Source organism: Aquarana catesbeiana, linkage group LG04 (assembly GCF_042186555.1).
Source record: "Aquarana catesbeiana isolate 2022-GZ linkage group LG04, ASM4218655v1, whole genome shotgun sequence".
Lineage (NCBI taxonomy): Eukaryota > Metazoa > Chordata > Amphibia > Anura > Ranidae > Aquarana > Aquarana catesbeiana.
The window spans coordinates 36,390,450-36,403,523 of record NC_133327.1 but is presented as its reverse complement, the minus strand read 5'-3'; the positions used below and the strand labels follow the sequence as shown (position 1 = coordinate 36,403,523).

At 43.4% G+C, this 13,074-nt stretch overlaps 1 protein-coding gene across 1 annotated transcript in view; it reads right to left on the bottom strand.

Annotated features, from left to right (window-relative positions):
- DPYSL5 (dihydropyrimidinase like 5) overlaps window positions 1-13,074 on the bottom strand; it is a 184,541-nt gene that overhangs the window by 31,429 nt on the left and 140,038 nt on the right. Inside the window, exons 7-9 of the mRNA XM_073625046.1 lie at window positions 7,492-7,567; window positions 4,491-4,647; window positions 134-275 (exon numbers count right to left, since the gene is read on the bottom strand). Of these exons, the coding sequence (XP_073481147.1) occupies window positions 134-275; window positions 4,491-4,647; window positions 7,492-7,567 (375 nt within the window). The remainder of the gene's footprint in view (window positions 1-133; window positions 276-4,490; window positions 4,648-7,491; window positions 7,568-13,074) is intronic.

The window sequence follows — 13,074 nt, the reverse complement described above, 5'->3', positions numbered from 1 at the left end:
ATGATATTGTACACATATGGCTGGGGGCCATTTACAACCAGACGGGAAGACCAACTGGTAAACAAATGGCTATTTCAAATATAAAGACACCCTCCCTCTGATGTGACCTAAGTACTGGCTGAGACACACTCACCACGCCTTTCTCCCATATGACGCTCATGCGGTCCTGAACTCCGCCCATCCCGTGTGGAATCTTGGTGAAGTCCTCTTTGCCCATGGCTTTCTGTTTGGTGGTGAATGTTCTGTGGTCTGAGGACACCACGTTCAAAGTGTCGCTGGAGGGGGAGACACATGCCATTAGTTATTACCGTTGTCTATTTATAAAAAAATTAGCAAAGCAAGGTCAGGCATAAAGAATGGGAGCAAGCTGCTTTAAAGTGGTTAACGAATCAGTCCACCCCAATGAGATGTTTTTACTTATAGAGTCTAGAAGACCTTCTAACAACTCCAGGAGATGACATCTCCCTCCGCAGACACTGGCTACATTTCTGCCCACCTGGAAGTTTTGGGTGCTTCTGAATACTTTGGGGTTATTCATTCTTCATAATATAAATAAGCTAAAAATTCAATAGAAACCAGCAATTGCCCCCCCCCCCAGCCTCCTCTTTGGGAAGAGTACAAGGGAACATCCAATTCTTACTAATCACCCCCACCCCACTTCCCCTTCCCATGTCTCTACTTCATTTAGGTACACCTTAGACAAGGGGTCTCCAAACTTTCTAAACAAAGGGCCAGTTTAGACATTTGGGGGGCCAGACTGTGGCCAGAGGGAGTAGTAAATGTCCCAGCATCACTGGGAGCAGACAATGCCTCAGGCTTGGTGCTCAGTGGGAGTACATATCACTAGTGGTCAGTAGGAGGAGAAATAGTGCCCTATCATTGGTGTCAAAGGGGGGGAATAGAGTCCCATCGTTGGTGTCAATTGGATGATTTCTGTCACATCATTGGTGTTATTGGGAGGATTAGTGTCACATCGCTGGTGTCAGAGGAAGGAATAGTCCCCCATCATTGGTGTCAGTGGGGGAAACAGTGCCCCAACATTGGTGTAATTGGGAGGTATAGCGCCCCATTGTTAGACTCAGTGGGAGGAATAATGCCCCATTGTTGGTGTCAGTGGGAGGAATAATGCCCCATCGTTGGTGTCAGTGGGAGGAATAGTGCCCCATCATTGGTGTCAGTGGGTGAAATAATGTCCCAACATTGGTGACAGTAGGATGAATAGTTTCCCATCATTGGTATCATTGGGAGGTATAGCGCCCCATTGTTAGACTCAGTGGGAGGAATAATGCCCCATCGTTGGTGTCAGTGGGAGGAATAGTGCCCCATCATTGGTGTCTATGGGAGGATTTGTATCACATCATTGGTGTCAGTGGGAGAAATAGTGCTGCATAGGTGTCAGTGGGAGGAATATTGCTCAATCATTTATATCGGTGGGAGGAATTATGCCCCATCATTGATGTCAGTGGAAGGAATGGTGCCCCAAGGGCCGGATAAAGGCTACCAAGGGGCCACATCCGCATGCAGGCTCTAATTTTGAAAACACTGCCCTTAACCAACTTCTACTACCACCTACGGAAGTAGGACCAGACCCCCTCCCCCCCTCATATTCACTAATATTTGATAGCAGGTTGGAGACCCAGATTAGGCCATCCTTCTTTCAATTAAATCCATGATTACCCCTTAATTGTTAAGTTTAAAATCGTCTGTATTACAGTATGAAAAATTGTATAGCACTTTCTTTGTTGTATATGTTTAAATGTTAATGAAAATTGGTCACTGGAAAAATAGGTGATTAGACTTACAGTATCTCACAAAAGTGAGTACACCCCTCACATTTTTGTAAATATTTTATTATAAATTTTCATGTAACATCGCTGAAGAAATGACACTTTGCTACAATGTAAAGTAGTGAGTGTATAACAGTGTAAATTTGCTGTCCCCTCAAAATAACTCAACATACAGCCATTAATGTCTAAACCGCTGGCAACAAAAGTGAGTACACCCCTAAGTGAAAATGTGCAAATTGGGCCCAAAGTGTCAATATTTTGTAAAGCCACCATTATTTTGCAGCACTGCCTTAACCCTCTTGGGCATGGAGTTCACCAGAGCTTCACAGGTTGCCACTGGAGTCCTCTTCCACTCCTCCATGAGGACATCACGGAGCTGGTGGATGTTAGAGACCTTGCGCTCCTCCACCTACCATTTGAGGATGCCCCACAGATGCTCAATAGGGTTTAGGTCTGGAGACATGCTTGGCCAGTCCATCACCTTTACCCTCAGCTTCTTTCGCAAGGCAGTGGTCATCTTGGAGGTGTGTTTGGGTTTGTTATGTTGGAATACTGCCCTGTGGCCCAGTCTCCGAAGGGAGGGGATCATGCTCTGCTTCAGTATGGTTCCCTCAATGAACTGTAGCTCCCCAGTGCCGGCAGCACTCATGCAGCCCCAGACCATGACAATCCCACCACCATGCTTGACTGTAGGCAACATACACTTTTCTTTGTACTCCTCACCTGGTTGCCGCCACACACACTTGACACTATCTGAACCAAATAAGTTTATCTTTTCTCATTAGACCACAGGACATGGTTCCAGTAATCCATGTTCGTAGTCTGCTTGTCTTCAGCAAACTGTCTGGGGGCTTTCTTGTGCATCATCTTTAGAAGAGGCTTCCTTCTGGGATGACAGCCATGTAGACCAATTTGATGCAGTGTGTGGCGTATGGTCTGAGCACTGACAGGCTGACCCCCGACCCCTTCAATCTCTTCAGCAATGCTGGCAGCACTCATACGTCTATTTTCCAAAAACAACCTCTGGATATGACGCTGAGCACGTGCACTCAACTTCTTTGCTCGACCATGGCGAGGCCTGTTCTGAGTGGAACCTGTCCTGTTAAACCACTGTATGGTCTTGGCCACTGTGCTGCAGCTCAGTTTCAGGGTCTTGACAATCTTCTTATAGCCTAGGCCATCTTTATGTAGAGCAACAATTCTTTTTTTCAGATCCTCAGAGAGTTCTTTGCCATGAGGTGCCATGTTGAACTTCCAGTGACCAGTATGAGAGAGTGAGAGCGATAACACCAAATTTAACACACCTGCTCCCCATTCACATCTGAGACCTTGTAATGAGTCACATGACACCAGGCAGGGAAAATGGCTAATTGAGCCCAATTAGGACATTTTCATTTAGGGGTGTACTCACTTTAGTTGCCAGCGGTTTAGACATTAATGGCTGTGTGTTGAGTTATTTTGAGGGGACAGCAAATTTACACTGTTATACAAGCTGTACACTCACTACTTTACATTGTCACATGAAAAGATAGAAAAAAATATTTACAAAAATGTGAGGGGTGTACTCACTTTTCTGAGATACTGTATATATTGTTACATAGTTCAGGTTGAAAAAAGACACAAGTCCATCTAGTTCAGCCAAAACAAAATGTTTTCGGACTTCACGTGACAACATAACAAAAATAAAAAATAAAAATATATATGTTTTAGGTGGAGTGATGATGTATCAACATCTGAGCTAAGGCTAGCCCATACAGGTTCAAAGTAATCAGCTTTAGGCTGGGTTCACACTAATGCGATTGCAGACATCACATGTGATTCGCACCGCACCGGTTTCCCGCATCGCACCAGTGTGAATCTAGCCTAAATCTCTGTTACTTCTTTTTATGAAAAATAGTTTTATTTCCATAGTCTGTACAGGTGAACCTCAGTTCAATAAATTAACTGTCATACAAAGAACATTGATCACATGCCAATGTTGTAATTCCCAGTATGTTGGATGTCTAGACAAGTAAAGGACAGGACAGGAGATCATTTCAGGGATATTAATTAAAAACCAGGAATCAATGTGGGAAGGCATTTTGTAGAATGCCAGAATGCATTTTTTTGTCAATTATATGTGCAGAAAAGATTGGTCCACTGATATGAGGTAGGGATGTTTTCCGCAGACTATGCAGGAAAGAAAAATAATGTAGCGCTCAAAAATGGTGACAAAAAGTTAAAAATATATATATATAAAATTGAATATAACAATATATGTTAGATGTGAACAAAATAACTCAAAGTGAATGTTCTAAAAGTGAAAAAAAAAACATTCAAAAGTTCTTGAATAAAGATGTGACCACACAATTTCAAGTAGGGTGTAACATTTTTCTATGATTAAATTATATATATACATTTCTGTAATGCATGGTCCAGGGAACACAATTCTGTTTGCACATAGAATGCGAATGTAAGTTTTGTGATAGAAAACACTTTTTCCCCCACCACTAGATGGCTCCAGTGCAGTGCTTGTAATCTGCTCTGATAGTTCAGGATACAGGAACTTGAATCTGTTACAACAAATCGGTTACTAAGTCATAATAGACATCAGTGTAAAACAGTTGTAACATAAGCTATAAAGAAATCTTTTCTGGCTTTATATTTACAACCAAGAGAATATATGTAGGGAAGGTAGGTTAGGGCCACCGATCCCTCACTTACTTGGCTAGCAGGCTCATGAGGTAGTTGGGAGTGTTAGGATCCAGCCGGAGAGGAGGGACGGTAACGTAGGCTGCAGCATGTGACCAATCCTGGTGATAGTAGTGGAGACCATTCAGGGTAGAGTGGGCGGTGGTCGTCTCCCCATAGACAATTTTCCCTGGAGGTTACAATTGGTTTCTTAAATATTACCAGGCAAGGTCATTCTGGACACACACGCTATATCCATAATATTAATCACCCACCCGGACCCCTGCGATTATATGGGATCCCTAAACGTGACCCAGAATAGTACCTGTGATCAGGTGGGATCCTGTAAGATCCTGGTGATCAGGTACGATTCTGTAGGACACTGGTGATCTGATAAAACCTTTGTATGATGCTAATGATCAGAGGTGATATTATATGACATTGATGATGAGGTCAGGACCTAGTGATCAAGTGTGACACTAGCAATGAGGTCTGATCCAGTATGACTAGTCATTTAGTGTAATGCTGTGCAGCTGCAGCAGAAGTTATACGCCCTGTCATGGTTGGTGGGTGTAGCACCTGCCAAGTATAACCCATTCAAGTGAATGAGGCTGCTCTGCAAGTGCCCTGCAACCTTGTGAAGCACAGCAAACAAGGGGTCAAAGCAGACAGCGTTGTGTTGCTTTCTCACCACCTGCTTTAACCCCTTGGACCCTGCAGAAGCATGCAGTTGCGGGGCGCTGGCAGAGTGGCTCCGTTTACTTGAATGGGTCAGGATTGGCAGGCAGTAGCACCCACCAAAAGCACCATGGGGCTTAATTCCTGCTGCGGTATATGTACACATTTGGCTGCTGCCTCAGAAGCTAAAGGGGTTAGGGATTGGTGGCTGTAAAACCACCTCCCAACTTTACATGTGAATGAGCACTATGGGTGCTGCTGCTGAATGCAACTAAGGGCTCATTCACAAGTGCAGCAGGCACTGCTGGTCCTCTGAAAAGTGATCCGAGTGTGTTTGCCAGGTGGTGAGGAGATGATATGTTGCCTCCTCATCACCTGATTTAAACCCATGATTGCCGTACATTGCACGTGATTGTGACACGGTAGTATGGCAATTAGAGGTTTAAATCAGGTGTGAGGAGGCGACACTGTGCCCGGTGATCTTTGACTTCTGCCATGTTGTTCAGGTAGATCTTCAACTCTTTAAGGTTGCCTACCCCTGCTGTATAGTATTGAGGATCTAGTTTGACTCTTTATGGCACTGGTGTTCAGGTTGGATGATTTGGTGTGACCCTTCATAACAGAAATGTCCAGGTATGAATCTGTATGTTTGGAAAGAAGAAAGAAATGGCTGCACATCCAGAACTTCCGATTGCCTTTTATTGTTCACAAGGATAACACCAAAGACACCAAACTGTGGTCACGTGGACGCGTTTCACACATACATCTTGTACTTAATCATTTGGTAATGATTAAGCACAAGATGTATATGTGAAATGCGTCCAGAAGTTCTAGAGCTGCAGCCATTTCTTTCTTCTTTCCAAGTTTCCCATGGAGGCGGGCCAGGGCTGGCACTCTATAGACATTCCAACCAGTTCTATCATATACACCTGGAGCAGAGGTTACTTTTTCTTGTATGAATCTGTATGTTACTGGTGATTGTGTGTGATCCTGTATGACACTTGTGAACAGTTCTAATCATGATGATCTGATGATTTGGGTGTGATCTAGATAACAGTCCAGCAATTGGTTGGGATCTAAATTTGAGTCTAGTGATTGGATTTGATTTGGATATGTGTCTAGTGATTGGATGTGATCAGGTGATTTCTGAGATCTGAATATGAGTCTGGTAAGAGACTGAGACAAATAATTGGCTGTGTTTTGGTGATTGGGTGTTATCTGAAAATAAGTCTGGTGATTGGGTGTAATCTGGATGGATAGAAGTCTGGTGATTTGGATATTAGTCTGGTGATTGGGTGTGATCTGGATATAAGACTGGTAACTGGGTGTAACTGGGTGTAATCTGTATACGAGTTTGGTGAATGGCTGTGATCTGATTGGGTGTGACCTAGATAGAAGTCTGATGATCACATGTGATTTGGATACGAGACTGGTGATTGGCTGTGAAATGGATTATAATGTACAGTAAGTCTTGTGATTGCATGTGATCTGGATAGAAGTTGGGTGAGGGGGTGTGATTTGGATCATAGCCTGGTGATTGGGTGTGATATAGACAGAAGTCTGGCGATTGTATGTGATCTGGATAGATGTCTGGTTATTGGGTGTGATCTGGACCTAGCTCTGGTTATAGGGGGAATTATATGGTTTTTATGAGCACATGGGGATATTTAGGTCTATATGCTTGCACATATGTTGAGCCTACTGGTCAATAAACTTGTATAAACTTGTAGTTAACTCAGTTTGGTGTGTAGTGTCTTTTTGTTTTATGTTTTTGAGTAGTTATTTCTAGACTACCCCCCCCCCCCCCCTTATTTATAGGATGAGTACTACATCTTATCATTAGTAGGATTCCCAATTTTCATATTTTTGGTATATAACTCTGGTAACTAGGTGTAATCTGCATATGAGTTTGGTGATTGGCTTTGATCTGATCATTGGGTGTGATCTGGATATAAGTTTGATGACCAGGTGTTGTATGGATATGAAACTGGTAATTGGCTGTGATCTGGTGATTGTATGTGATATGAATTTAATGTAAGTCTGGTGATTGTATGTGATCTGGATAGAAGTCTGGTGATCAGAGGGGTGATTTGGATATTAGCCTGGTGATTGGGTGTGCTACGGATAGAAGTCTGGTGAGGAGATGTGATTTGGATCATAGTCTGGTGATTGGGTGTGATATAGATATGTCTGGTGATTGTATGTGATCTGAATAGAAGTCTAGTGATTGGATGTGATTAATAATATTATATTGGGTGTGATCTGGATATGTCTGGAAATTGGGTGTGATCCTGAACAGCCCTGGATCTGGAAACCAGTGATCAGGTAACACGCACACACAGCTGAGGGTGCTCACCTTGCATTTTGGCAGAGGCAATGACATCACCTGCTGACATACTGGAAATGTTCACCAAGTAGACAGGGCAGAAGGTCTGAGAAGCAGAGACAGAGAGGCGGCTACAAGATTAGTACAGCCAGACACATGCTGGTTAGACTGAGAAGGACCACAACACAAGAGGTTATATTAGCCGATACAGACAAACCACAGGAAAAGTGATGAGTGAATCCACCCAAAAACCAAACCGGCCCACTGCAATTCTTTTCATTCACATGTCCCATCTGCAGACAACCAGACAGGTCAAAAGTCACAATTGGCCGATTCCTGAATTGTGTGATTCCCTGCAGATCAGACAGACCTACAGGTCCTCTTAGTAAGGAATTCTGATGTTTGATCACCACAGGTGAGCAGTTAGCAAAATGAAAACAAGAGAAAAGAAGTTCATAACACAGGACAAGCACCATGCACAACACATCAAGGGCCCAATACACTAAAAGACTCTGTGCAGCTAACGGTGTACGCTATTCACCATGCAGTGATGTCAGATGACTATATGGTAAACTGGGTGGTATTAGACTCAGTGGGGACCTGTTGAGCTGGAAATAAGCCAATACTGGGCAAAAGTCACCTCTGACTGACTGTCAAACTAACAAAGACATCAGCCTTTGGCCAAAAAAAATCATTTTATTGTTACCAAGTGCGACTTATCTGAACAAATACAGTGAGGGAAAAAGGTATTTGATCCCTTGCTGATTTTTTACATTTGCCCACTAACAAAAAAATGATCGGCCTATAATTTTAATGGTAGGTTTATTTAAACAGTGAGAGACAGAATAACAACAAAAATATCCAGAAAAACGCATTTCCAAAAAGTAATAAATTGATTTGCATTTTAATGAGTGAAATAAGTATTTGACCCCTTCACAAAACATGACTTAGTACTTGGTGGCAAAACCCTTGTTGGCAATCACAGAGGTCAGACATTTCTTGTAGTTGGCCACCAGATTTGCACACATCAGGAGGAATTTTGTCCCACTCCTCTTTACAGGTCCTCTCCAAGTCATTAAGCTGACGTTTGGTAACTCTAACCTTCAGCTCCCTCCACATATTTTCTATGGAATTGAGGTCTGGAGACAGGCTAGGCCACTCCAAGACCTTAATGTGCTTCTTCTTAAACCACTCCTTTGCTGCCTTGACCGTGTATTTTGGGTCATTGTCATGCAGGAATACCCATCTACGACCCAATTTCATTGCCCTGGCTGAGGGAGATTTGACGGTATGTGGCTCCGTCCATTGTCCCTTTAATGCGGTGAAGTTGTCCTGTCCCCTTAGCAGAAAAATACCCCCCAAATCATAATGTTTCCACCTCCATGTTTGACGGTGGGGATGGTGTTCTTGGGGTCATAGACAGTTGAGTTGATGCCAAAGAGCTCGATTTTGGTCTGACCACAAAACTTTCACCCAGTTCTCCTTTGAATCATTCAGATGTTCATTAGCAAACTTCAGACGGGCCTGTACATGTGCTTTCTTGAGCTGGGGGACCTTGCGGGCGCTGCAGGATTTCAGTCCTTCAAAGTGCAGTGTGTTACCAATTGTTTTCTTGGTGACTATGGTCCCAGCTGCATGAGATCATTGATAAGATTCTTCTGTGTAGTTCTGGGCTGATTGCTCACCGCTCTCATGATCATTGAAACTCCACGAGATGAGATCTTGCATGGAGCCCCAGACCGAGGGAGATTGACAGTTATTTTGTGTTTCTTCCATTTGCTAATAATCGCACCATTGTCACCTTCTCACCAAGTTGCTTGGCGATGGTCTTGTAGCCCATTTCAGCCTTTCAATCTTGTCTCTGACATCCTTGGACAGCTCTTTGGTCTTGGCCATGATAGAAAGTTTGGAATCTGACTGATTGCTTCTGTGGACAGGTGTCTTTTATACAGATAAAAAGCTGAGATTTGGAGCACTCCCTTTAAGAGAGTGCTCCGAATCTCAGCTTGATTCCTGTATAAAAGACACCTGGGAGCCAGAAATCTTGCTAATTGATAGGGGATCAAATACTTATTTCACTTATTAAAATGCAAATCAATTTATAATTTTTTTGAAATGTGTTTTTCTGGATATTTTTGTTGTTATACTGTCTCTCGCTGTTAAAATAAACCGATCATTAAAATTATAGACTGATCATACCTTTGTCAGTGGGCAAACGTACAAAATCCGCAGGGGATCAAATACTTTTTTCCCTCACTGTATGTTCTTAAAGTCTAAGTACTTTTTCACACTGGCGGAGTACACCAGCCGATCCCCCTGCTCAGCAGGGGATCTCTCCGTTGATCCCCTCTGAGCAGGGGGATGACAGGTCTGTGTCCGCTCAGCTGATGCAGAGCAGACACGAACACAGCCCACTCTCCTCTATGGGCTGTCGGATGGAAACGGACCACCTGTCTGTTTCCATCCAACTGTCATCCGATTCGCCAGACGGATGGGGAACCGATCCCATCCGTCTGTTTTTAGTGGACAGGATCAGACCACCTCTCTGTTTCCATCTGACTGTCATCTGATCCGCCAGATGGACAGGATCTAATCGGATGTTGGCGGGATGATCTGATGAGATGTCGGTGAGTGTCAAAGGATATATCTGTTGACATCCGCCGGTCCAAAAAGAGCAATGGATGGTCCGATCGGGTCCACCTAAAAAACTGAAAGGTGGACCTGATCGGTCACATCTGTGTGAAAGAGGTCTAACTCCAGGTTTTCTGTCACTTTAAAAAGTTTGTTTGGGCAAAGCTGGCCCAAGCATCAGCTACGTACAATGCAGTGCTTTGCTTTGGTAGCATTTCGGGACTCTTCTGCTGAACAAAATTGAGTCAGGCCGTGTGCCTCTCAGGCATTCAGAGGAAGCCTTGTATTCTTATAAATGAATACAGGCCTTTTCTAATTGGCTGAAGATCATGACATCCACCCACCTCTTCACCTCAGCCAATCAGATGAAACCTTGTATTCTTTGATAAAAACACAAGACTTCCTATGAGGAGCAATTAGCCCAACTCTCACTCCAATTCTGTTACAGTAAAAGATCGGAAGTCTCCCAAAATGCTATTGAAACACAGCTCTGTATACTGATTGTAGCGGATGCTACATACAGTTTATATAGCACTCACAGCCACATTTCCTGATTACCAGATTGGCCAAAATAAACGAATGTGACAGAAAACCTGAAGCTGCCCATAGATGGATCACAATTCTGCCACTTCAGACCAGCCAAGTTTCAATCCATCTATGACCGTTCCAGCTGGACAAAAGTCATTCTAAAAAAAGGAAAACTGCCAGTGAATGTTTAGACAACTTTTGCATCCTGGAAGTAATATTTGCAGTGTAACATGGGAAAACAAAAGGGTGAGTCTGAATGGTTGCAAAGAACGAGAACACTAATATGGCTCATTGTATTAGACAAAGGAGCAATGTACAGGACACACAGAGATACAGAATCACACATCACATACAGAAATGAGAATGACACACTTATAAATAGCCTGCACACTTACTGGCATTATATAGCAGACATCTTAGATGCCAGCTCATCAGGTCAGTTGTTCTAGTCAGTAGCATGGGTGCCTTAAAGTGGTTGTAAACCCTTACACACCACTTTTCCCTACATGTAAGCCTATAATAAGGCGTACCTGTAGGTAATGGAAATATCTCCTAAACCTGCACGGTTTAGGAGATATTTACCATATACACTTGCGCCAAGGTCATCGTCATGCTCACTGAAGAAAGGACATGATCATGCCTATACTAAGGTGCCCATGCCGTGACCGTCGGCTCAACTCCGGCCAGTGCATGCTATGCATACTAGCCCATTATGCTTTTACTTTGCAGGGGAAAAAAGAGGAAGTAAAACCCATCAGGGTTTACTTCCTCTTTAAATGCCAATACCAACCTAGTTTCCCTTGTTCAGCGCTTGACCATGCCCCCTAAACCTCACTCTTGGCTAAAGGTTGACCATCACAGTGATGGCCCAAAAGAGGCTTGAATGGAAGGGGGCCAGGCTCTTAACCACAGAAACGGGGTCAGTATTTGCATATCAGAACACACTGGGATCCAAAGCAATCTGGGAGGGATGAAGTACACAACTGACCAGACAGGAGAAACCCGGTAAAGACTGCTATGTGACATCAGAAGAGTTTTAAGTTATCTCACTTTAGGTTCTACGTAAAGGCCTATTTAGAAAGAGTCTGTGGATTCTTCCACAGTCACATACAGTATCTCACAAAAGTGAGTACACCCCTCACATTTTTGTAAATATTTTATTATATCTTTTCATGTGACAACACTGAAGAAATGACACTTTGCTACAATGTAAAGTAGTGAGTGTAAAGCTTGTATAACAGTGTAAATTTGCTGTCCCCTCAAAATAACTCAACACACAGCCAATCATGTCTAAACCGCTGGCAACAAAAGTGAGTACACCCCTAAGTGAAATTGTCCACATTGGGCCCAATTAGCCATTTTCCCTCCCTGGTGTCATGTGACTCGTTAGTGTTACAAGGTCTCAGGTGTGAATGGGGAGCAGGTGTGTTAAGATTGGTGTTATCGCTCTCACTCTCTCATACTGGTCACTGGAAGTTCAACATGGCACCTCATGGCAAAGAACTCTCTAAAGGATCTGAAAAAATTAATTGTTGCTCTACATAAAGATGGCCTAGGCTATAAGAAGATTGCCAAGACCCTGAAACTGAGCTGCAGCACAGTGGCCAAGACCATTTAGTGGTTTAACAGGACAGGTTCCACTCAGAACAGGCCTCGCCATGGTCGACCAAAGAAGTTGAATGCACGTGTCAGTATCATATGCAGAGGTTGTCTTTGTAAGTTCTGCCGGCACTGGGGAGCTACAGTTCATTGAGCGAACCACGAAGGCCAACATGTACTGTGACATACTGAAGCAGAGCATGATCCCCCTCCCCTTGGAGACTGGGCCGCAGGGCAGTATTCCAACATGATAAGGACCCCAAATACACCTCCAAGATGACCACTGCCTTGCTAAAGAAGCTGAGGGTAAAGGTGATGGACTGGCCAAGCATGTTTTCAGACCTAAACCCTATTGAGCATCTGTGAGGCATCCTCAAACAGAAGGTGGAGGAGCGCAAGGTCTCTAACATCCACTAGCTCCGTGATGTTGCCATGGAGGAGTGGAAGAGGACTCCAGTAGCAACCTGAGAAGCTGTGGTGAATGCCATGCCCAAGAGGATTAAGGAAAATAATGGTGGCCACACAAAATATTCACACTTTGGGCCCAATTTGGACATTTTCACCTAGGGGTGTACTCACTTTTCTTGCCAGCGGTTTAGACATTAATGGCTGTGTGTTGAGTTATTTTGAGGGGACAGTAAATTTACACTGTTATACAAGCTGTACACTCACTACTTTACATTGTAGCAAAGTGTCATTTCTTCAGTGTTGTCACATGAAAAGATAGAATAAAATATTTACAAAAATGTGAGGGGTGTACTCACTTTTGTGAGATACTGTAACTGCTCTGGGCAAAGTGTACTGACTAATACTGATAAAAACTTTCAAGCAAAAATCCATTGACAGGTTTTACCA